The sequence below is a fragment of the Podarcis vaucheri genome (assembly GCF_965113315.1).
Source record: "Podarcis vaucheri genome assembly, chromosome: 14".
Taxonomy (NCBI): domain Eukaryota; kingdom Metazoa; phylum Chordata; class Lepidosauria; order Squamata; family Lacertidae; genus Podarcis; species Podarcis vaucheri.
This window is the reverse complement of record NC_138752.1, coordinates 44,582,047-44,608,106: the sequence shown is the minus strand read 5'-3', so window position 1 is coordinate 44,608,106 and position 26,060 is coordinate 44,582,047. Positions and strand designations below refer to the sequence as shown.

General features: G+C 44.9%; 1 protein-coding gene across 1 annotated transcript in view; it reads right to left on the bottom strand.

Annotated features, from left to right (window-relative positions):
* Positions 1-2,102: 2,102 nt before the first annotated feature.
* The window catches only part of LOC309519135 (parvalbumin, thymic-like), a 117,731-nt gene continuing 93,773 nt past the window's right edge, over positions 2,103-26,060 (bottom strand). The window contains exons 2-6 of the mRNA XM_082199969.1: positions 9,840-9,892; positions 9,047-9,115; positions 6,078-6,210; positions 3,443-3,552; positions 2,103-2,623 (exon numbers count right to left, since the gene is read on the bottom strand). Coding sequence (XP_082056095.1) covers positions 2,595-2,623; positions 3,443-3,552; positions 6,078-6,210; positions 9,047-9,107 — 333 coding nt within the window. The 5' untranslated portion in view covers positions 9,108-9,115; positions 9,840-9,892 and the 3' untranslated portion in view covers positions 2,103-2,594. The remainder of the gene's footprint in view (positions 2,624-3,442; positions 3,553-6,077; positions 6,211-9,046; positions 9,116-9,839; positions 9,893-26,060) is intronic.

Below are 26,060 nucleotides of genomic sequence, written 5' to 3'. Positions count from 1 at the left end.
CATCAAGTGGTCGATTATTTCTAGGTAATTCTTTCTCCGTACAATTTTTTATTTCTGTGCTGAGTTACTACTACACACAATGAAATTAAGCCTGTCTTGATTTTTGTTGATTTTAAATGAACTTAAACAAATAAGCGGCCACATAGGCATGATCCCTGTCCATCGGTCTTAACGTCACACAATTCTCTCGTCCCCCTTGCAATTTGCTGATCTTGTTGCATCCCAAACTGCAAAGGTGCCAAAGCCAAAAAACTCTTATGGCCGTTGCAGCTGAGCCATATGCATCACCTGCGTACTCTGAAGTACACAAGGGCTGTGGCTCAATTGTAGAGTAGATGCTTTGCATGTGGGAAAATCGCGGGTTCAATTCTCCAGCCTGTGAAAGGCTTGAAACCCAGAACAGACAGCAGTCATTATGGACCAGGGATGAAGAATCTCCATCCTTCCCACATGCACAAACACTGCCAGGGTCCTTCCCTCCCCCCCTTTGAGGGGAGGTGGTTGGGAGCCACATAGCATTGGTTGGAGGGGCCAAAGTATACAAACCCACAGTTACACACACATACACAGAGAGCCCAATAGCTGTGGGAATGGCCTGGGGGGAATCCAGCAGGCCAGATTGAGACGACTGGTAGGCTGCATTTGGAGCATGAACTGGAAATCCCCCAACCCTGATATAGACTGTATTGACCCTGGGAGACCTATGGTCTGTTTCAATATAAACGTCATTCCTTTGTTCCTTGGGTGGCTTCTCTGACATCCTTAAGAATACTGCCACTTCAAAGTGTTATAGGAATTCTAAGGTCTCAAATATACCTTAAATGTTGATAATTGCACACATACCTAAGTATATAAACCACATGTCTAAAATGGTACAGGAAAGCAATCCAAAAGCCATATTGGCTCTCCTAAAGTATCTCAATATTTCCACTGCCTCCTTAAACCCCCTTGCCTGAGAACAGGTAGGCAGATAGCAGTCAGGGGAAGTTCCTGAAGGGATTCCTCTCCTATAGCTATGAACCTCCTTTGTATTGATCATCAGTTTGCCCAGATGTTCTGCATTGAGGGATGTCTGCCCTGCATCCTGATTGTCTTATCAAATGCTAATGTTTTTTGCAAACTGTGTCTGGAACTATGTAAAACTTGCTAAATCATCAGGAATATCACACCTTGGCCAGCCTGAGCCACATTAACCTCACCTTATGTGTGATGTAATTTCTGACTTCTCCACGCCGAAATGCAAACCCCTAAAAAAGACGTTTCTCCTTAGTTTTTGGTCTCTCTTTCCTCCTTGCAAGGAGGGGAGGGAAGTCTTTTGCAACAGAAAAATAAAGATCTGCCTTGCTTTCACAGCACTCTGCCCCAGTCCACTCCTCTCTGACCGATCATGGACTTAGGGGAATCAGTCCCTTGGGGGAGTTGAGCAGCAAAAGCCAACCACCCCTATTTATCTATATCAAAAGGAATTGCTGGGGTTGTTTGTCAGGTCAGAGCAGCTTTGAGGACAGAATCCAAGCAGGCAGAACTGACCCTCAAATTTGTCCTAGCACTTCCATAGCTGATCATGCTGTGGGAGGTCTAAATATCCAGTTTGCAACCATTATTATATGTCTCCCACCCCTGGGGCTCCTTTGTCAAAGAGAAGAAATGAGTTATCCACCCCTAGTTCCTTCTCTGCCATCATCCAGAAAGACCAACAAGTCTTCTGCCTTTGCCTTTTATCAACACATAATTCCTGCCTTCCTTATATTGCTCTGTGACTCCATGCCAGAAGGAGGCCTTGTCTCTGGGTCCAGGAAAATGCAGTATATGTTAGCTGGTGTGTGTTATGGAGTGCTATTTCCATGCTGGGCTTGCCAGTTCCATTCTGGCTCCCTTCCCCACTCAGCTTTCCATCTTCCCGTATCCACACCATCAACTAAAAACGAATGCTTCCAAAGCATAACAAAGCTAACATGTTGTGTTGCTGTTTTTTTTACATTCGTAATGTACAAAAGAAAGAAGGGAAACTTAACAACATAAGTTAAACAAGTAAAGAACGATTCCCTAATTTGTGAATGATGAAGTCTCTTTATATGTACAAATGAACAATTCCACCAGAGTTAACTACAGCAAGGCATTTAATGAAGCTGGTTGTGTTAAGGCAAGGACCAGTTTAAACATTCTCTTTAAACATTTTTGTTTAAACATAAACAAAAATCAACATGATTCTCCCATTGTCATTTCATATACCTTGATTGGAAGGAAGATTGATGTTGGTTAATTTTTGATCCAGAGATCTCTTTAAAATCTCACATTTATTGAGTGTTCCTACTAGTGCCTACTGCAAGTGAAACATAAAAGTTCGAAGTTCTTCTCCTTAGATTCCAACTTTGTCTCTGTTTGATGCAGACCTCCTTTAACTATGAATTTGTGACACCAGACAATAAGAAAGATCAAACAGCGCATTGGGAGTTTAACAAAGTCCTCTAACAATAAGAAACAATATATTGGCAACTGTCAATGCCATTTAACTGTATAAAATGTATAAATAAATAGTAGATTTGCAATAAGAAATAGTGTTTTACAATACAATAGCTTGGTCTTCCACTTGATCACTTGCTTGCAACCAGTGCTTGGAACTCTAGAAAAGCAAAAACAAAACCCAGATTTAATTATTTTGCTGTTGAGAAAACTAGACAGCTTTATTTTTCTTTTTCAGAATCCATACTGATTCTCACTAATGATGTCACACGGAGACTTCTGCCAGAGACTGAATTCAATGGTTGCATACACACCATACATTTTAAGCGCCCCTCAAAGAATCATGGGAACTGTAGTTTACCCCTCAGAGAGCTACAATTCCCCACACCCTTAGCAAACTACAGTTTCCTAAATTCGGGGGAGGGCGGGGTGTGTGCTTTAAATGTATGGTGCTATAAACACACCTCTCTACCATTAACTGACAGGTTTTTTATTGTATGTATGTTTTACCACACTTTGCCAGTGTGAGCCACCAAAGCCTTTCTCCCCACTGTGCTACCAATCTGTGTTCCCAGTCTGGACCCCTCCCCACATGCCATTTACACTGGGGAGGGAACTTCTATTTTGTTCAGTTTGAGCTCCCTTCTTCAAGGGAAACTCTAGATTGAGGGCCAGGAAGAGGGGAAGGTTAGAGACTCCTGCTCCCCTCCTTTGCATTTTACCAAAGAAGTACATCATATTTACAAGGGACAAGAATCAAATTCTGGGCAATTTGCAAGATAGAATCATAGAACCTGAACTTTCTGTTTTTGGATTTTAGTTTGTCTCGGAAGAAAATTCCAGAAGCCCTGATCACTTTTAATTTGTTCATTGTCATAAACTCCCTATCCCTATTATATTAAGGATAACAGGACAAGCAAGGCATACATGTCAGATCCAGGTGAATTAATAGGTAAGCATTCCACTAATTTATCCCCACCTTCCACTCCAATTTTGCCATCTCCATCGGTGTCACCTGCTGCCAGGAAAGCATTGGTCTCCTTGTCAGTCAACACTCTGGCGCCTGGTTTGAAATTCTGCATGAAATTTCTGTCAGAGAAGAATTGATTGATGAGTGATAGGTTAGCAAGCTACAGTGAGGCTACAGTGTGGTTTTATCAACATTCGCCATGAAGCATTCCTTTCTGCTGGGAAAAAAAGCCTATGCAAAGCCTCCCCTCTTGTCAAGAAAAGCCACAGGGCAGGAAGAAATATATTTGTAATAGTCATAATAATTTGTTAACCTCTGGCATTCCCGCACCTCCAATACCCCTTTCATATAAGTTACTGCTTGCGCCCCCCAAATTCTTTCACATGCCAAAAAGTCACCCACCATCCAATCGTCCCGCCAACCAAAACATTCTTATTATTCAAGCTTTCATAGGCCATTGAGATCTCTTCTGCATTCTGCCGCTTGGGCTGCCAATCTAGGTGAAATGCAAAACAAATTCCACACGCTTGCTGTGCTTCAAAGTGCTGCATTTCCATTCCCCTGTATTCTCCGCAGCCCCTGCGCTTTAATTTGATGGGAGAGGTAGGTGAAGCTGATACTGTACTAAGGAATGCAAAAACAGCTACTGTTGGGTCGGCCTCTTTGTTCTGCTACGTTTCTTAACCTCTGAGCCCTGAATATGGTTCTGTAATTCGTATGGAATGTCAAAGGTGCCACTGGGGACTTAAGTTACACCTGGGGTCTTATATTCGGAAAGCTCTGAAAGTGGCCCAAAAAAGAAAGAGGAAATGGCATTACCAGAAAAGAGGGCACTGATCAGCATAAAATTTGCATTTGCTTCTTTATATGTATAGGTGTAGCTTTAGGATAATTGTAATAAAAATGCAGTAGATCTCACTCTAGTGGGGAAGACACATCATGAGCAGGTGTTTGTCTGCTCTGTCTGCTTTCCAGATGCTGCTAACTGTTGATGGACAACTTCAAGTCCCCTCCTGCTCTCCCTTCGGAGGGTTCGTTATCTTTAAACCAGACAGCCTTTCAACCAGAGGACTGTTCAGTCTAAGACATGTGATGACCACCCTATGAAAAAACCCTAGTTCAAGTCTTAGCTTTGGTGCTGAATATCTGCAGGCAATGCATGAGCCTTTGCACCTTTGTCGTTAATTGTATGTATGTATATATGTATGTATGTATTTAACATGTATACCAGTTTATACTTCAAGAAATGACTAAGTGGTTAGAATATATATACATAAATTCTGCATTCAGGATGAGTGCAATAGTTAATAATAACAGTTTTTATGCCGATGTTATTGTTGTTGTGTTCAGCTAAGCCCCACGTAGAACAGACCCACTGAAATTAATGACTCTAAGCTAATCATGTCCATGAACTTCAATGGGTCTACTCTGAGTGGGCCTAGCACTGAATACCACCCATCACCACCTTCCATATTACAGTATAGGAATAATACAGTGCTGAAATAATGCATATGTAGCACTCTGATCACTAATGATGGAGTGTTTTCAAAGGCTAAGGGAACAGTGCAGACAGAATCAAGCACTTCGAAGCATCCTTATTTTAGTGGGAAAGATGTAAACATATATTTACTATTTATTTAAAACATGCATATCCCAAACAGTGTATTTATGTGACTCGTACTTTTTCAACTGATATCAATTAAACTTAAAAGTACTTAACTTGGGCTGGATTGTGCCTAAAGTATTATTTTTGTGTGTGTGTGTGTGTGTGTGTGTGTGTGAGAGAGAGAGAGAGAGAGAGAGAGAGAGAGACTTGTCTGAACTATTTGCATACATCTCCACTTTGAGGAACATTTATGCTCAATGGGTTGGTTTCGGAGAACTGTGAATGAAAGGTCAATAGTCACCAATGCTACAGGGACACAGCTGGTACTGTGGTCTAAACCACTGAGCCTCTTGGGCTTGCTGATCGGATGTTTGGCAGTTCGAATCTGTGTGGTGAGGTGAGCTCCTATTGCTCTGTGCTAGCTCCTGCTGACCTAGCAGTTCGAAAGCATACCAGTGCAAGTAGATAAATACAGTAAGTAGGTACTGCTCTGGTGGGAAAGTAAACTGTGTTTCCATGCACTCTGACACTCATCACAGTGTCCTGTTGTGCCAGAAGCGGTTTAGTCATGCTGGCCACATGACCTGGAAAGCTGTCTGCAGACAAACGCTGGCTCCCTCAGCCTGAAAGCAAGATAAGCACCGCAACCCCATAGTCACCTTTGACTGGACTTAACCGTCCAGGGGTCCTTTACCTTTACATTTACCTAGTCACCAGTGCTGTTCTGCATGTGCTTAATAATTTGTGCTATGCTATTACTGGGAGGCTCTATAACTGTTCTTCTGTTTCTGATTGTGTAAAAGGTTGCACAAGTTGTTGAACCAGCAAATCAACTTCTTTGGATCTAGTTTCATTTTGGATCTAGTGTCAGGTATGAAATAGTTTGTCCATAAGTGGAGCACACCTTTCATCATGAACATAAGATGCCTTCTGCACAAGGGGGCATATTTGGATCTGACCCAATGGCATGCAGGTTAACTACCGATTGTAAAACTGAAAATTGTCTCTGGGAAAGGCATTTCTTCCCCTTCTACTCACTGCAGTTCTTCTCTCTCAATGAATCCACTCTTGTCCTGGTCAAGGACTCCAAATACTTTCCCCAGTTCTTCCTTAGATTTTTTGCTTAGACCCGTTTTCTCAAAGAAGCCTTTGTAAGTGAAGGAATCGGGAGCTTTTGAAGCAGAAAAATGAAAAGAGATGGTGAAATATTGGAAGAAAAAGGAGGGGAGAAGTTAAAGGAAATAGATTCCCCCCCCCCGACCATTGTACATGAATGAGGACAACTTGTCTCCCAAAAAATGTCATATTTAGCCTTCCATCCTACCATATGTTTTCAGGGAAGTTTGCCTTTGGGGTAGCAATTTTGCTTGAATCAATTGTAGGGTCCAGGGCAAATCAAATTACCATGCCTCTCAAAAAGGCACAGTAAATAAGAGTTGCATTTTAAGTTGGATGTGCACTGATACAAAAATGCAAAGCAATTTGCAACTTGAAATTCACATAGTTTCAGCTATGCACGTTGGGTTTCAGCAGCTGGGAATTATCAGTCTAAAAGGAGCCCTGAGACCCACAAGTTGGTCTTGTTTTCGAAACCAAACTGGGTAGGTCTAAAAAAGGACAATCATAGAACTTCCTTTAGGAATCAGGAAATGCCCATCATCATCTTCAGCTAATGGTTTGGCACCAACAAGCAGATCATGCCCCGCAATGGAGGCGGTTAAAAAATGTTCTGTTTGCATGCATAAATATAACTATATATATATTTAAAGATCAAAACAAATAGAAGTGAATGCCATGTTGCCAGTTGGAGATAAGGTGAGTCCCACCAGGTAGAGGAGCTGTCAGGCCAAGACTTAGGGGCAAAGGTCTGGGGTCCCACTATGCAAAATGAGCCAGAAAAGCCCCAAACGCAGCCGGGATGGTGAAGTAGCAGACGCTGTCATCTAGCAAGTGCCCTCCCTCCCCATAAGGTCACTGAACCCGGAGTCTAAAATTACCTAACTGCACTATTGGCCCAGGGTCTGAAAAGTTTGACGACTCTGGCTCTAAATCATGCTAAGATTGCAGAGTTCAATTATAGCTTAGGGAATATTCTCTCTGAGAGGCTCAGCACTAGGAGTGAAGGTGAAATCTGATTCTATGGGCATTTAAAGCCAAATTTATCAAATCCACACTTTCCGAAGCGATATGTGAACCGAAACGCAGCTATCCTTCGAAATTCACACTTATTCGAATTTTGCAATGCAGTTATCCAACCAGTGTTAGCAAAAAAACGCATAAATTAGAAGGAAGTGTGCAAAAAACCCCAAATATATCAGTGGAAATAACATTAAAAAATGCATTATATTAGGGGGAACTGCTTGCAAATAATGTGTACATTAGTCAAAGCTACATATAAAAATGTGTTTGGTCAGAGAAATTTGCACATAAATGCTGATAAATTTTAATCAGGATTATTATTATTATTTTAAAAAAATATTTAGCTTGTTGCAAAATGTGGAGAACTAAATTTAAGGCTGGGTAAATGAGACACAGAGAGAACTTAAACTGATAGATCTTTCTATCCCAACTCAACATGTTGGTCTTGCACATACGCACATTGCTGTGGTTTCCAGACAGATATACATATCAGGTACATACAGGAAGATCATAAACTCTGTTGTCTGAAGTAGCCTTTGGCACTAGCCTGAAATGACACCACATCCAGGCAATTTTTAGGAGGAGGAGGATGTCAAGCTACTGGCACAGTTGTGGTTGCCGCTTAATGGGGTGGGGAAAATCCCTTGCAGGGTGGGGAAGGAATTTGTGCTACTCCAGCTGCTAGAAATTGTTAGAGAATTTCTACCCTCTCCAACCCCGAGAATTTTGGTGAAATTGTTCCTGTAATTTCTCTGCAGGCAAACAAGGTTGGGAGTTTCAAGAGGCTATTTGCTCCCAGCTCTGGAATTTCCTTTTGCTCACCCAACAGAAACCAAAAGAAAAAGAAGGCTGCTTTTTCTGCAAAACTTCCGAATCATTTTTGAGCGGTACCCACCATTCTCCCACAGGTATGCCCACAAATAACACATTGGGCCTTTGAAATCAGGGGTTTTTTTTTATTAAGATTCCAGACAATAGCAGCAAAGAGGGTAGCTATACAGTAATACATCCTCTGGTTGTATTGCTCTTATAGCACATTATTATTATTATTATTATTATTATTATTATTATTATTATTATTATTATTATATTGCCCACTAAGCACAAGCAATAACAACAATTTTTTTTGGTATCTGTGATTATTACAAATAGTGTTATCACAGTTGTCGTTCAGGGTTAGCACAAATTTTAACCAATTACATATAAAATGAATGTTGGGGGAAGCAGAGGACACACCTCCTCTTTGTGGTAGTTAATATACACAAAGAAGGCAGACTGTGAATTTGATATAACAGATATTAATCACATTGGATACAGCCCCATATTTCAAAAAAATCATCCCCACCCAGGGCTAACCTAGTTTTGTATAAGCTTCTTTGCCTGTGTGATCTGCCATCTCCTGTAGTACAAGTATCTAACTGAAAAGCCAGATGTACACTTTTAGAAACAGGGATTGTTTGTTTTTTGTTTATTTAAATGTTCTACATCTCTATCTGTCTTAAGTCTGTCTTCTTTATGAGGTACAGACAACTCAGTTAGTGGTCGTGACAAGCTCACTGCTGAAATTATTTTGGATAGAATTCGTTCAGTTCATAGACACGCAATTTCTAATTTACACAACGTTGTGGCTTGGCTAGCTGGTTAAGTTATTTTGTCTGCTTTGAAGGAAAAAAAACCTTTTTGGGAAGGATTGTTTGTTTGTTTGTTTGTTTTGCTTTGCATTTTTAGGAAAGCGTATTTTATAAAAGTGTCGGTTTTTCCACTAGCGCTGCACAATCAAGTCCAGGAATGGAGAATGGAAGAGCAGGGAGAAAGTTACAGATTTCTTTAAAATATATTGTTTGCCTGAGGGTAGGGATAGAAATTACCTTGGCAGCTTTTCAGGGCGGCTTCAATGTCTGCATCAGACAGGATACCAGCGAAAGCCATTATCAAAGCTATAGGGGGAGGAGGGAGAAATGGTTAGCTGAGGTTAAAGACAGAAAGGAAAGTTATGAGGGCCATAGGGACATGGGAGGCTGCCTTAAACTGAGTCAGACCACGGGCCTTTGTAGCTCAGCATTGTCTACTCTGGCTGGCAGCAGCCATCCAGGGTTTCAAAGAGAGATCCGAATAGCATTTTCAAGCAGAGGTAACTAGGTGCAGGAGGTCTCAAGAGTAGTCGGCTCTAGCTGCCAGAGCTCAAGTTGTTCTTCAGCCACCAGATGGGGTAGCGGCATGAGCTCTCCTTGTATCGCTAGGATATAGCAGCAGCAGCAGCAGCAGCAAAAGCAATGATTACAGTCCAAGGCAAAACCAGCGAGCAGAGTTCCTTCGTCAAAAAAATATTTTTTTATTTTTTAAACAAAATTCTGTTGTCCACTCAGGTTGTGTTTTCCCCCCCATCAGGATGGTCACGAAGGAGATTAATTTGCTCTTCTCTGATCATTGTCCCCCCCCCCCCCCAGTTTGCACAAACGCCAAAAACAAGCAAAAAAAATTTTGTGGTAATAAGAATAATAAGAATAAACCTCTCATTGCTTGACAGCTTCTTTGGTCTGAGAATCTTGATAAGTTTCCATGCAGGTGGCTATTTTTTTAATGGCTTGGTTGTTGCCAATGGCTGCAAAAATAATAAAAAATGGCAGGGGAAAAATCTCTAGGCTGAAAGGCTAAACTCACCTTGTGGATGTTTCCCAAAGCTGAGAGAAGAAAAGGGGGCAGAAAGATCTAAGGGAGAGCTCTTCTCTTAGGGTATTTGCCTGGGCAGAGACCTTGTCTTATATAGGCTTTAGTTAAGACCCCCCAAGCCTTTTACAGAAGTCCAGGGACCACGTCATTGCTCAAATGCCCCAGGGGATAAGATACTGTAGCTGACAAGACCTGCTAGCTAATCAAATTGATATTTATATCCCAAAGGAATGTACATCGGGTCTTAGACAATATAGCAAGTTTTCAGAGCCACACAAAGTCGCCCCCCCAACTGCTGTCTCCTAATGACACCCAAGTAAAAATGATATTTATAAAATATAAAGTTGGAACATTCCCACCCACCCCCATTTAGAACTTTTATCTAGTTTTCTATTAAATGATACATCCGAAGACTTTGCAGGACAGTCTCTGTGCTTGAAGGAAGCAAAAACTCTGGGTTCAAAGAGGCTAGTTTGAGAGTAAATTTGTGCTGAGTGGGTCAGTCTCCAGAAATAAATCATGGGTTGCATGCAATGCAATTCAAAGTGCTGGTTTTGGCTTATAAAGCCTTAAAAGGCTCAGGACTGCAAAGGCCTAAAGGACTGCCTCTCCCCAAATGAACCTGCTGCCCATTAATTTCAGTGGTCTACTCTGAGGAGATCAGTTATGAATTCCCACTTACCCTGCCCCTTAATCATCAATCCTACACACCCCTGGGAATAAGTCCTGCAGTATATATGAAAGAAAGATTAGCAGCCAACGAGGTACCACAGCAGTATCATACCTCAAGTCCCATTAAATTCAGTGGGATTTACTTCTGAGTAAACATGCATAGGATTGCACTCCATACTTAAGTCTTTGCCTTTACAGTGGTACCTCGGGTTACAAATGCTTCAGGTTACAGACTCTGCTAACCCAGAAATAGTACCTCAGGTTAAGAACTTTGCTTCAGGATGAGAACTTTGCTTCAGGATGAGAGCAGAAATTGTGCAGCAGCGGTGCAGCGGCAGCGGGAGGCCCCATTGGCTAAAGTGGTACCTCAGGTTAAGAACAGTTTCAGGTTAAGAACGGACCTCCAGAACGAATTAAGTTCTTAACCCGAGGTACCACTGTCTTTATTTATTTAAAAATGACACATACCCCTTTAATATTTTCAATTACCTTAAAAACCAGGTTACTAACCTGGAACCTGTGATCGCCATCTGAGGCCCTTCGTTGTGTGCCTCTTCCACGAGAGGTCCAGAGGGTGGCAACACGAGAATGGGCCTTTTCTGCACGGCTCCCCATTTGTGGAAAGCTCTCCCCAGAGAGGCTCGCTTGGTGCCTTCATTACACATCATTAGGTGCCAGATGAAAGTGTATCTCTATAACCAGGACTTGGGCTGATTAACGTTCTATGGTCTTCTATGTATTTTATGTTCTCATTTTGTATTTTTACGTTGTGAACCGCCCTGTGATATTTTGGGTGAAGGGCAGTATACGAATTTAAGTAATTAATAGAAGGGAGTAGGAGGTTTAAACTGAGGGCAGACCAGAGGTTTCAGGAGAGCACATGGCTTCTGTTTGAAGAGCAAAGCCCAGAGCTCTAGGCCTCCAGGACTACAAATATGGTGGCCCTAGGACTGGACCATCTAAGCAGGACTCGACCTTTGCATCTGCCCACCCTTGTTAATCATTAGCAACAGCTATGGTTGCTTATGAGGTATCTACAAGGATAAACAATAAATAAACAATAAAACCCATCCGTTAGGGCCAAACTCTGATTCCCCAAATTAGCCAGCCTCTATGGCATTTAGGTAATGCGGAGGCCCCTTGGATTATATAAATTCAACTCTAAATGCTCCGTCTTAACTGGCTCGTGGATTAAGCTGTTTGGCTGCTTCCCCGCTCAGAGCTGCTTCTCCTGGCAGAAATTATACACATGCTTGAGAGAGAGAGATCTGGAACCATCCCAGAAGTATGTCAGCTTTTGAGAAGGAACTCCCTGTACCACAACTGGCTGGAGGTCAGCCCATTCCAAAGCAGTGAGCTCCCATGCACTCAGCAGCTGAATATTGCTTCTCTGGTTCAGGGGGGCAGGGGGAATGGAAGATCTTCTGCTACGGTCTAGCGAGGGACTGGGAGGGATCTGAAAAGTTTGTGGCAGAGGCAGGGGGCCTGGGGAATGACCCAGAAGAGGGGGCCAGCGTTTTATGGGGTTTGGCGCTGCCTGCAAGGCAAGAGTCAAGGTGGGGTGAGGAAGAAGGTTCAGAGCGGTCTGAGACAGAGGGAGGCACGCAGGAAGTCTCAGGGGTGGAGGAAGAGACTGTTCAGGTTGGGACAGGCCAGTAGACTCCCTGCCATCCCCCGTCCTGACAAATCCTAGAACCAGGTGGGGCTTGAAGGGGCAAAAACATCAATTGCTGGCGCTGTGGGTTAAACCACAGAGCCTAGGACTTGCCGATCAGAAGGTTGGCAGTTCGAATCCCCGCGACGGGGTGAGCTCCCGTTGCTCGGTCTCTGCTCCTGCCAACCTAGCAGTTCGAAAGCACATCAAAGTGCAAGTAGATAAATAGGTACCGCTCCGGCGGGAAGGTAAACGGCGTTTCCGTGCGCTGCTCTGGTTCGCCAGAAGCGGCTTAGTCATGCTGGCCACATGACCCAGAAGCTGTACGCCGGCTCCCTTGGCCAATAAAGTGAGATGAGCGTCGCAACCCCAGAGTCGGTCAGGGGTCCCTTTACCTTGACCTTTAGGTAGAGCCTCAAGATGCATGTGTATGCTCCATCAGATGAGGGTACGTAAGCTTGGGGGTGGTGGTGGTATGATCCCACTGTTGCAGCAACTGCTCAGCAGGGCACAAACCTGGGGGCAGCTGCCTAGAGGTGAGAAGTTTATGGAGCACCATGGAAGTTGTTGTAAATGCTTTTTTTTTTTTTTTGTCAATAAAGAATTAATTATCGGACATGTACCTTCCTTAGCTGGGGTGCCTAGGACCGTGGTGTTGAAACAGCAGTCCCCAAAGTATTGGGGCTTGCTGCCTTCAGACCTAAGAATATTTACCTGGGAATCAACCCAAACAAACACAGAACAGCTGACTTCTGAGAAAACATACACAATGGGGTTGTGCTCTTCCTGGTGAGCGTAGCATGAGTGTTTAAATTACAGTGTGGAAGTGGACATCCCATTTATCCTTCTCTGAGATTCACAGCGCACCATTTGTCAGAACAGGTGTATGCAGTTATGCAATCTCTTGCAATGTGCCAATAGGTGGCACTAGAGGAAGGTAAGTACCAGAAATAATGCATCTGGTATAGTCTGTTCTCTAGCTCCATAAACTAAATAATGTTCGAGTTTGGTAAATATATATGTGCAGAAATAAATAGTCTGGTCAGACTGCTGGTTGAAAGGAAAAAGAAAAGTTGTGGTTTATTATTCATGGCAAACAAAGCCATTCTCTAAATATAAGTTTTACATGTGGCCAAGATGGAGTCAATAAACACCATCACATGCTATCTCATATTTGGACTGACCAACTTGGAGAAGAAGTAGGAAGCAAGTGAAATCTGAGAGGAAGTGATCCCATTTACCAACAAGTAGTTATTAAAAGAGAAGGAATCGGTGAGGGGGGAAATAGGTTGCCTTTCTGTCTATCGCCCCCAACTGGTTCAGGTAACTTACTGCAAGTGTTATTGCACTACTCCCAACCAATAGAAAGCCTATTATTTCAACCCGTTGATGGCACATAGGGACATGCTCAGCTCAAGTTGTGTTCCAGGCAAATTGGATTATGTTGCAATGGTTGTGCGTTTTCACTAGAGACTGGCATACTTGGGTACCTGCTGAAACCAACACCATTTCACTGCTGACCCCTGGAGTCTCCCAGTTCTGTTCCTCCTCCTCCTCTTGGGACTGCCTGAAAACATGACATGAGGTAACAAATGTCACCCTGCTCCAAGCCAAAGTGCAAAGTGCCCAAGACCAGCTGCATCATTAAGCCCTGATGCAGAAAATTTAATGAGCCCCTGCCGTCCTCTGATTTAAATACGAAACACCTGAGTAACCAAAAAGGAGCAATGCATCACCACCCCAAAAGAGGGTGCGGTTGCATATGTTAATTAATATGGATTGAGGCATGCAAATGTGGAAATAATGACTATAATTGAAATAAAAAATGCAGTACACCCTAGTGAGAAAGACTGTGACTCGTGTTCCTGCTTCATCTGTAGTCCCAGTGCTAATGGTTGATGGGCAACTTCAAGGTTCCTTCTTTTCTTAAAAAATAATAATAATATCTTTATTAATTTAAAATAAATACATTTATGAGAGAACAGACGTACATACAAGTAAACAAACATACACTCAATCAATCAATCAATCAATCAAACAAACAACAGAAAAATCAAACAAACTACCACACTATAAGATACAAGAAGATTAATATAATTATCATCCTTCTGCTCTTTTTTCCTAGTGGTCTTTTATCTTTAAACTAGGCTCAGATCAGACAACCCTTCAGACAGAGGACTGTCTTTCACAGAACAGGACACCCTGTCATCCTGGTGACAATTAGGCAGTTGTCCTTTGTGGGAGGGATGTATGCCTTCAACCAACGTTCTCTAATACATTATCGACTTCTGGTAGTGGGTCATATTGGACCCAAAGCCACTGATTCTGTGGCCCTCAGCTTGAGTGCTGTACTTTGATGTGGGGCATGCCAAAAAACAAAAAAATCCCACTTGCTTATGGACAATTCACTAATTTCTCAACCTATTTGCCTCAGAAGGTTGTTGTGCACAGCGAAACCGCCGCTCTGGACTTGGAAGACGAAGGGTAGGATATAAACGATAAAATATCCATGTTGGAACCATGTCAAGCAAACGAACAAAAATGCAAATACGAAAGCTGCTTTGAGTTTTTGAATCCTGCCATTCAGAGAATTCATAGTCAGCCAAGAGGCGTTTATTTCAGTACCTCCTTCTGAGAAATAAATCTAACCCGTGGCTCCCTCGGCCTCCCCTGCTACGTCCCCCTCTGTCAGTTCACCTCCCGCTGTCTCTGTTTCTGTGAAATGACCGAGTGTTTTGCCAGGCTGCTGCGCTAAGACCACCCCCACGTGGGTTGGCTGCTAATTCAAAGGAGAAACTTTAGCAGTCTGGGTGTGAGTGTGGGATGACTGCTTCCCTATCCTCTTTCCCTTTCTCTGCTCTCCTCCTCCTCAGTGGAACCATTTGGTCTGCTTTTCGCTTCTCCTCCAGATTCTCTCAGCCCAAGCTGCACACACATCTTCCACAGGGCCGGCCCTACCATTAGGCAGAGTGAGGCGGCAGCAGCAGCCACCTCAGGCAGCAGGTGAGCAGCCATGAAGTGCTGGAGGACAGAAGACTGTGTGTGCCCTGCAGCTATAGCCCTCATGTGTGCTAAACTACGAGACCCCGTTTGCCAGTGCAGACAGATAAAGCTGCCAGTCCTTTGTTTATCAAGGAAGACACTATCTTACCCTTTGTCTCAGGCAGCATAGTATCTTCTGCTGTCCTTTATCTTTCACCATAGGCAGCATGATGTGTGCAGGTGTGTATTGGGGAAGGTAGCCTTGCTCCTTGCTTTAAATATATGTGGATCTAAGCCTTCACTGACACCATGGCTCTGGCTACAATGCATTGGCCGTAAATGACATCCCATCCTCTCTTTTCTCAAAGTTGCTCTGGATGGCGTGCAAGATTACTCCCCTCTCGTTTTAACCTCCCAAGGTAGTTTAGGCAGAGAGTGACTTATTTGCCCATTGATATTTCTTAGTTGTTGTAATCTGACATGCAAACCAGTACACCGCTCTGGCTCTCAGAGGCTGGCTCCGTCTTTCCTTTTCTTGGGTTGGGTTCCTACTTCATGCTAGCAGTATAAATGGTAACACCTCTTTGCAAGGTGGTTTACATTTCTCTTTAGAAGCTTAAGGATGCATTTCAGCTGGCTGAATATATTTTGTTAAAGCTCAGTTTGTTTCAGAAGTTGAGCCTTGCCCAATAAATTGTGCGTAGGATTGCAATAACGAGAACCCTAATAAACTGGAGTACCGTGCTATGTGCTGCTGCTCTTTAGTGTGTGGGTTTGTGCATGCATATATACATATCAAAGCTGCTTGCATTTTGGGGTGCATGAAATAGGATTTTGGATCTTTCTGGGGGCTGTGGGGGTTGTCACAATGAGCTCTTGCATAACAGACGTTTACCACTACGCTACTGATAAAGGAAGGGGAAGCCGTGCATGCTGTCCTCAGCTCTTTAGCGAAGCAGCAGTATAAAAAAAAGAAAGAAAGATAGGCAGCATTCAGGAACAAGTACAATTGAGATTGGTTTCAAATATGTAGGGATGAAAACATCAGCCGATTCCCAGTCTGTGCCACTTTTGCAAGTGTTCATTCACGCATTAACCTTCATTTTCTATTAAAAAAAATAAATCCACATGAAATATTGCATTTAAATACTTGTTCTAAAATCATTTCTCTCCCAAAATGCACATTTCTAAATTTATTTTATCTCAAAACACACTTTAAAAAAATACATTTAATGCTTTTTTTTAAAAAAGCTGAGAACTGCATTACAAAATTCCGAGAAGTGTGGAATCCAAAGGATCGATGACATTCCAATCTGAACATTGGTCTGTATCGCAGTTCCCAAAGATCAATTTCCTTTGATTGTGTACACACATGGCAATTAAAGAATGAGCTCTTGTGTGCTGCTTGTTGCTTCACACGTGAATATTAACACAGCATAGAATGTGGAAGAGAAACTGAATGGATGTCGCAGTCGACGTGAGATTTGCATTAGAAGCTTAAATGCAAAGTGATTTATGTCTTATCTGTGAGAACACCCTGAGGAGTTCCCAAATGACATCACTGGACAAACACCATCAAGGGATATGACCACTGCGTCTGTCCCTATAAAAAGGAGTAACAGAACTTGGCTGGGGCAAGTGGCCATAGTACCCTGATCAGGACTTGATGCCCCGTGCCTAACAGCCTCAGGGGTGAGTGACGTCCTCCTTATTCCTAAGCCAAATACTCTCCAGAAGGACACCAAGCACTAGCTTGTTAAAAGAGGCTCAGACACGCTAATAACCAAAGCAGGGTGAAATCACCTTGTGATTTCATGCATGTGCATGATTAAACTTGCACATTATTACTGCACCAGGCATGGGCCCCATTAAAAATGTAATCAAATCCATTGTGCAAAGAATAGTTGCCAATAATCTTACTCAAGATCTGGGGCATGCTCCATAGCCACCCCCACTAACCCCCCCCCCCGGCCATAGTCAAGGGAATAAGCAGAAATAAAGCAATCTAATTGGTTCACCATTTGCAAATTGCCGTCCGGCATTTGGCACCAGCTCTCATTTCAGCCAAGAATTAACATCAAAGACTTTGAGGAGAGTCTTAGGATTTATAGTCATGATAATTCTGCATTATGCTTGACTGCCAAGGCATCAGGGGATGTGCACTGCTAGGATTCCTTGTCTGAGTTCATAGTCTTACATCTGCCAAACAACTCAAGCTTCATACTTGGCTGTAATTGAACTGCCCCAGGCATTACGTGATCGGCTTGCAATTTGTGGCTATGTCAGTAAACGAAAGTTATATAAATGTTCCAGCGTGCTTTGTTTCTGCAGTTCTGGAGTGTGGGGTGGGGTGGTGGGGGCAGAGAAGCAGAGCCCAACAACTGCTTGTTGCCCCTAGGCTACATTCCTCACTCAATTCCAAAAGAGATTATAAAAATTACGCCAAACATATGACTTGGAACCAAATCAGACTAAACAGGAAGACAGTTAATCAATTGAATCTTGCAAGGGTACGTTGCATCTCCTTCGCATAGAAATATAACACAGCTACTCTTCTTGGACAACTTGGCACTCCTAAACAGCTATGATGAAGTATCTGCAGGGCTATCCCATCCATCAGATAGAGTGAACATTTGTCCCGAGTGCCAACTGTGCAGAAGATGCCAAACTGGCGGCTTGCATATGAGTATCTGGGAGGAGCAAAGTGGAACAAAATAGGAGGAGGTATCAAGGCTTATGCTGAAACAGCCACAGTGCAACCCTTGAAACTGTGTGATGGGGTATTCCATTACCATTGCCTTCTAAAGAGCATCTATGCCAGAGGTTTTCAACCTTTTTGAGTCTACGGCTCCCTTGACCAACTACATTCTTTCTGCGGCACCCCTGTGGGGCTAAGGGGCCCAGTTACGTCACCCCTTACCTGCAGAGCCAGCAGCCCCTCACCCCTTTTCGAACACCCTCCCTTGTGAAGTTTTCCCTCAGCCTCCTCTCCCCTCTCCTGGGGAGTCCTCCGGGCAGCCTGGTCTCTGGACTGCCCCCCTCTCACCCAAAGAGAGGTGCCCCCTCTCACAGGGGCCTGGGCAGAGGATGTCCCCAGCCCAACAGAGACTGGTCAAAGAGAACATAAAGCCAGCACCTTACCTTGGGAGGCAGCAGTGACAGCAGCAGTTGCTGCTGGGCCTGCGTGGTGGAAAGGTTCCCCTTCAGCATTGCACACAGCAAGCACAAGAAAGGCCAGTGCAGTGCCTGCCTGCCTGGCTTCCCACTTGTCCATCCATCCCCAACAGCAAGGTCTGGTGGACTGGCTAGCTGGGCTCCCTCGCCCACTTGCTTGCTGACTTTGAGGCCGCCTCAGCTCCTGGCAATCAGCACCCCCTGACCAGCCCCAGAGGCACCATTAATTTGTGGAGCTTGTAGTCAGGGCTGCTGCAGCAAACGGCTGTGCAAGCCTTTTGGAGGCAGAGACACCACAGGGCATCAGAGGAGGGAAGGAAAGAGCAACAGAGGCCTCAAAGTTTCTCACAGTACCCTGACTATCATTCAAGGCACTCCAGGGTGCCTGGGCACACTGGTTGAAAGCCACTAATCTATGCTGTTATTCATTGAAATGCGGATGGCACAGGAGATGTATCTAGTTGTGCCTCGGGGTAAGAGATGGTGGGGGGATTCAATTCAGTTTGCACGTAAAGGTGAACATTCATTATTTGCACTTTCCAATAACAGTACAGAACCTTCCTCTGAAATTTGCACTTCTCTGAATTTTGCAACTCCAGCCAAGTTGTTGCATCCGTCTGTCTCAAGAGACAATGGAGTGTACCTCCAGGGGTGAAGCCAAACTGCTGGAGAATCACAGCGTCTGCTGTGGCTAGAGAGGTTTGCAACTCATAACTGCTGCCTCCCACACTGTCTTTGCTGCGTTAGCAGCACTGACGTGACTTCTCTGGGGAGCAAGCCTGGGCAGTGGGGTTGCCCAAATGACCCCCGCTTGACCTCACTGATGTGGTCCAAAGGAAAGCAGAGCAATACATCTGGCACTCTCTTGGCTGCAGGAGTTGCTAAAAGGATATGCACAAGACACCATCCAACCGCCTTAGGGAGTCACTCCAGATTTGTGTAGGGTTTACTCTCCCAAAGGTGGACACAAGGCAGAGGGTACAGATTTTCCATCAGGTTTACTCCCAAACCCTTTCTCACAAATGTGTATAGCTGCAAGGCAGTTGAGGTTTAGGACCAGAGATTCCCTTCTCCTAGATGAGCTACCTTCCCAGGTTGACAAGCCCCATCTGCACCTCTACAGTGCATGCAGAAACCTCCTTCTTAACCACTGGACCCACAATTGGTCTCATCCAACCAACCAACCAACCAACCAACCAACCAGAGCCTGTCTTTGCATGTAGGGGAAGTCCCTAACTCAAGGGTTTGAGGCCCATTGGCTACCCTCACCTGGTTTAGCTGGCCAGACGGAGCCTCTTCCTCCGTCCTCCATTAACTTGCATGGGAGGAAGATATAGCTATCTCCATTAATTTGCATGATACAGGGGCAGAAGAAGAGAATGCAACCCTAGAAACAGCTGGGGATTGAGTGGGAATCTCACCCTACTGTTGAGGACTCTTGGGAAACAGGGCCCTTGGTGCCAATGAGAGATTTCCTCCTCATGCAAATACTTATCTTCAGAGGAGGGATTTTTCTCAGGGCCACAGTAGGGGAGGAAAAGGTTAGATTCTCCCCATGCCAGTTCCGATCCTGCTCATTATCAGCTAATGCAATTTGCATTTAGCCCTCCCCATTGCATCTAACATCACATGTAGTTCGGCATTGCCTTTATGCCACACCGTGACATCTTTGTTAGGACTGTCACACTAACAGACGGGGGGGAATTGCTACCAAACACAACTCTGCTTTGCCAACAGCGACGAAGGCTGCAAATGGCCAAAGACATTGTGCCTGAGTTAATCTGTTAAAACAAAGAATAATTGGTAAAGTGTAACAATATTTCAATTTTTATAGCCGTTTTTCTCCATTGTGTTGTGCACTTTCAAAAATAAAACCATTGCCATTAAAAATATAATACCATTCATACTTATTTTAATCTTCCACTGGATTAAAAATTTAGAAAGGAACCAAGAGTTTATTCCTTGCAATGAGCTCTCTTTCAGTTCCACTTGAATTTCTCTCCCAAGCTGGGACTGAACTTGTTTTATTTTTAGCCCTCTTGTTAGCAGCTCTTTTCCTTAAAGATCACAAGAATTAAACTCCAGAAAAATGAGATAATAAATACACGAGGTGTCAAGGCCATGGAAATGTGTCTTTGGCACAAAAGAGGAGAGGGAGAAGGAGAGAAACTTGTAAAGAGCAAGGGCCCCCACCCACCCTCAGAAGTCTATTTATGGTCTCCCTTTTTCTTTCCCCAGCCAAAGTCTCCATATTGCAGATGATATTGCTTTCTACTAGCAGTACTGTTAACCCTAGGGAGCTCGTTTGCAGAATCCCATTGTTGGACTGGCTGGATGCGGAGGAATGGTTGGAGGCAGCAGCTGGAGAACCCACAAGGGACAAAGGCGGGATGATGAGGAGTGGTCAGAGGGAGAAGCCTGGGAGAAGCCAGTGTCGGAAACTGGAGAGGTAACAGGGCTTGGTCAGCAGGGAGTCTGTGTCAGAGAGAAGTCCTGAATCAGAATTAGAGGTGGAAACAAGAGAGGAAGGGAGCCAAGAAGCAGAGATGAGTCAGACTGGCGAAGAAGCCATGGTGTCTCCCACTCCTGCTGCGACAAGCTCCTCTTCCTGGCCCAGTCTCCCAGGACCAGAAGAGGGATGAAGAGGGATGAGCAGAGGTAGACGCACTGGCGGAGTCTCAGATTGTTTGGGAAAGACCTGGGGGTGAGGAGATTTAGGCATCTGTGGGAAGGAGAGGGCCTTCAGCCTCTGCAACTACCTCATGGGGGCAAGTCTTGCCAGGAAGAGTTGCTGCGCTCACTAGGTCTGGCACCCCTGCGCAGCCCTTGTTTCTTCTAATAAAGATTTAACTTCACATACTCTGTGTGAGTATTATTGCTGGCTGGCTCCCTGACACCCATTAGGCATTGGCAGTGCAGGCCTGTATAGGGCTTGGTTCGAAGGTGGAAGCCTCCTGGCCTCAGTCATTAGCCTTGGAAAAGCACAGTGCTGTTTTGCTCTTCTTTCCTTTCCCAGTTGTCCCAAATGCCCTTGCCGTGCCCTTGCACAACTCGTGTGCATCAACAAAGATGAATGTTGGAAGACTCAGGACAGACAGAAGAAAGAACTTCAGGCAGCATGTAGTTATATGGAACCACTGGAGGCAGGGATGATCACCAACTTGGGTAGCTTTAAAACGGTCAGACAAATTCATGGAGGACAAGGCTATTCATGACTAGCAGCCATATTGGCTATACTTTGCATTATGCCACTCGATGCCAGTTGCTGGGATATGCAGGTGGGCAGACTGCTGTTGTGCTCATGTCCAGCGTACAGGTTTCCAACAATTGCGTTTTCAATAATATATGTGTTACAGTGGTACCTTGGGTTCCTAACACCTCGGGTTACAAACATTTCGGGTTACAGACTCCGCTAACCCGGAAGTAGTACCTCAGGTTAAGAACTTTACCTCAGGATGGGAACAGAAATCGCACGCCGGTGGCACGGCAGCAGCGGGAGGCCCCATTAGCTAAAGTGGTACCTCAGGTTAAGAACGGTTTCAGGTTAAGGACAGACCTCTGGAACGAATTAAGTTTGTAACCAGAGGTACCACTGTATTGTGCACAGCTTATTTATTTTGGAACACATGACTTGGCTGGGGAGCTGCATTGCAAAGATGTTCAAGTTTCAAAGGATGCCTTTGTTTTGCACAGTTTCATCAAAATTTATTCCCCGCCACAGCCAATAGGGAGGTTAAACATAGTGCTGTGCCAAACATTTATTCCATCTTTATCACTGTCCATCAGTTAAGGAGAAAAGAAATTACATTCAACCAAGTCAGGACCAGTTCTGTCATTAGGCAGAGTGAGGGGACCTATGTTGTGGGACACAGGCAGCAACCCCCAGGCCGTTTCTTTTGAATTCCCCAAGGATTGCTCTCTTTTGGAGGGCAGGGTTGTGTATATGTCGTATGACTTGTGCGGGGCTCCCTCAGATATCTCTACCTAGAGCGGAGGGAGGACGCCATCTTGTCCTTTACCTCAGGCAGCAGAATGGCAAGGCGATGTGACCGGCAGTGGTAGTTGGTAAGGCCGCCCAGTTAACCCAGACCTGGCTTAGGGTCCACTCCTGATCCTGTTATGCTAACTGCCACCTGGTACCTGTGAGAGATGTGCTGCCATTTTGAGAAAGGCACCTGCCTGGTCTTGTTCTGAACTGTTTTAAAATTGTTTTGGATATTGTGTTTTCATGTTGTAACCCACCCTGGGACCGTAGGGTGAATAAATAAATAAAAATAGCCAGAAGCAGCAGCTGTGCCTCCCTGAGGTACTTTCAGGTCCTTCCACCAGGCAGCCTTCCACCCTTCACCAGCCATGTTTTCCTTGTCTCCTCAGCCTGGCAGTTCTAGGGGCCTTGTTGTCTGAGGGGCTGCAGAAGCTTCGAGCCAAACTGTGCAGGGAGATGCTTTTTCTCCTCCCGCCGGCATGTTTAGAGGCAAGGCTTCAGCTTCTTGCTGAAGTTCTCCTCCTCCTCCTCAACCTCAGCTTCAACGAGGTGCCTTTACCAGAGCTCTGTGAGGAAGCGTACGGTAAGAGAATCAGACAGGGAAGTGTCTAACATGATGCCCTATTTGGGTCTTCGGAGGAGAAGCCGCAAGAGCTGCTGCTGAAGCACATTCCTGCAGCTGTGTCTCCCTCCTCTCCCAAGCTCTGGCTAAGATTAGCATGTGCGCCAATGAGGGATGCCACCTGTTCAGCTTCGGCCGAGACAGCCCAGTGTTTAGCGACATCGCCCACAGTACATGGGACAGGATGCCCTATTTTCTTCTTACCCTGGAAGCTGCAAGGAGCTAGTGCCCAACCGGTCGCCTGGAGTTTAAATGCACATTACACCAAACACATGGCACAAAGTAATCTGTGCTTCTTCTTTTTTGGGGGGAAATGTAATCCTGCAGATACAAGGTCTGTTCCGCACGATGTGAGAATCGAGCCTTTAGTGTGGAAGTACCCAACTCCCTCGCATTACATATTAGACAGGTGCCTTCTCTCTTTTCAACCACCCTACTAAAATCTTTATCCCAGTTGGCATCTGTCCTGGATCTGAACTGATGCATGTGCTGTAGTCTTCAACTTTTTTTATATATTTAGAGTTGCATTTTGATTGGTTTTATATGCAATTGCTTTTAACTGTTTTTATATATGTAACTGTTTTAATATTGTAAACCGCCTCTTGGGAAACGATTCATAAATTAATTTAATAATTCTTATTATTATAATAGTAATAACCACAAGGCTACTCAATGTTCACTGGATTGATGGTATGTGGGAAGGTTTTAGCTTTCCATCTCCACCAGCAAAAATTGCCCTTGCAGAGCAATTCACTTGCTTGGCAGCAGGACATCTGAAGGCAGCCCTGCTTAGGGAAGCTTTTAATGTTTAATAGATTATTGTATTTTAATATTTTGTTGGGAGCCACCCAGAGTGGCTGGGGAAACCCAGCCAGATGGGCAGGGTATAAATAATAAATTATTATTGTTATTATTATTGGAGCTTTTCACCAATTGTTGCAGAGGAACTTATCCTCATTGGGGTTGCAGCTGTGTAGGGAAGGGTTAAACACTTCCCACTCTCTGCATGCTGTAGCCCTGATGAAAAATTGCCCCTCCCCACCTCCTACTAAATCTTAAAACACCAAAGGTGAAGCTGCATACCGCACACTTAACCTAACACTCAGACCCCTGGATTGAAAACAAAAGGAAAACAGAAACCTTAGGTGCAACTCGTGAAGCCCACCAAAAGGCAAGAAGCTCCTATCTCTCCCCCATTTGTGTTCCTGCTGTTGGAGATTAAACAGGAACAGCTGAGGAAATGCTGTCACCCCCAAACAACTTCAGTGATCCAGAAAGTCCACCCTAGCATCAAAGATGCAATAAAAGGAGTGGGCATAGCTCAGTGCGGTGAAAGCTGGCTCAGTCAATGTCTGTCCTTAGTGAGACGACCCCACCTTGAACAGGAAGTGACTACTAGCTTCCTATTTCTTGGTCTCAGCACTGCCCTTGTTGAGTTCAGCAGGGAAGGAAATAGGGATAAAATTGAGAATCTGTTGTTCTGCCTGTCATTGGCTCTGGTTTAGTTTATCACTGGCTCTGTCTTGACCTACTGTTGGCCTCCCTGCCTTCTGCCCACTGTTCCAATGATCATCAGCCACCACTGGCTCTGTGTTAGAGCACAGAAAGTGATGCAGAAAGTTGCAGGTTCAATCCCTGGCATCTCCAGTTGAATCATCGGACATATTAGGGAGAGCAAAATGTCCTGGCCTAGATGGAATAATGACTTTCCTCGGTATAAAGCAGATTTATAAGTTCGTATGACTATAGGGGTCCATTGATGTCCATTATACTAAGGATGGGAAACCTGAGACCCTCCAGATGTTGTTGAATTCCCATTCCCATCATCCCTGACCACTGTCCATGCTGCCTGTGGTTGATGGGAGACGTGGCCCACCAGATGTGGCTGTTGGACTCTACGTTCCCCACTAAACAAAAGCCCTTTCCAAATTCAAAACCAATTCAGACAGCAGAATGGAATGTTTTCTTCCCCATTGCAAAACAATTGAAATGAAAAGCTGGTTTTGTTTAAAATCCCCTGGGGAATAAAAAAATGGGGAATAAAACTCCTTGGGGAATAAAAAAATGTTCTCATCTGATACCTAAAAAGACGACAGCATAGGCACCCTTCAAACTTCTCTGGGGATGGAATTCCATAATTCTGGGGACTCAGTGGCGTAGCGTGGGGGGTGCAGGGGGGGCCGGCCGCACCGGGCGCAACATCTGGGGGTTAGGGTTAGGGGGCGCAAATCCACGGGTTAGGGGGCGCAAATCCACGGGTTAGGGGGCGCAAATTACTTGCCTTGCCCCGAGTGCTGACAACCCACGCTACCCCACTGTGGGGACTTACAAAAATTTGCCTTCCAGATGTTACTGGACTACAACTCCCTAACCATTGGCCATGCTGACTGGATTAACAAAATTTGGGTGGCATTAGGTTGCTACCACTCTACTACAGTGTTACCTAGGGTTACAGACTCTTCAGGTTACAGACGCTTCAGGTTACAGGCTCCCCTAACCCAGAAATAGTACCTTGGGTTAAGAACTTTACTTCAGGATGAGAACAGAAATCGCGCCGCAGCAGTGCCGTGGCAGCGGGAGGCCCCATTAGCTAAAGTGGTACCTCAGGTTAAGAACAGTTTCAGGTTAAGAACGGACCTCCAGAACGAATTAAGTTCTTAACCCGAGGTACCACTGTATAACTAAAAGGCCTCTATCCCCACCCCCCACCCCTTCTAAGATCATGGAATGCCTCCACTGTATGCCGTTGAATACCATTTGCTGGGAATCACAAGTGGACAGTGCTGTTGCACTCAAGTCTGGCTTTCAGGCTTCTCGCCGGCATCTGGTTGGCCACTGTGAGAACAGGATGCTGGACTAAATGGGCCTTTGATCTGATTCAGCAGACTCTTCTCATGGTCTTACTCAGTGGCGTAGCGTGGGGGGTGCCAGGGGTGCCGGCCGCACCAGGCGCAACATCTGAGGGGGGCGCGAGTCCAGAGGGCCCAGCCCCGTCGTGCCCTCGGCCTGCCCCTATTGTCAGAGCGGCCGGCCAGCCTCCACCTGCTCCTACCTTGCCCACCCGAGGACTGCGGCAGCGCCCGCCCCCGTGGCCACCTACCCCCGCCTTGCCCATTGGCTTGC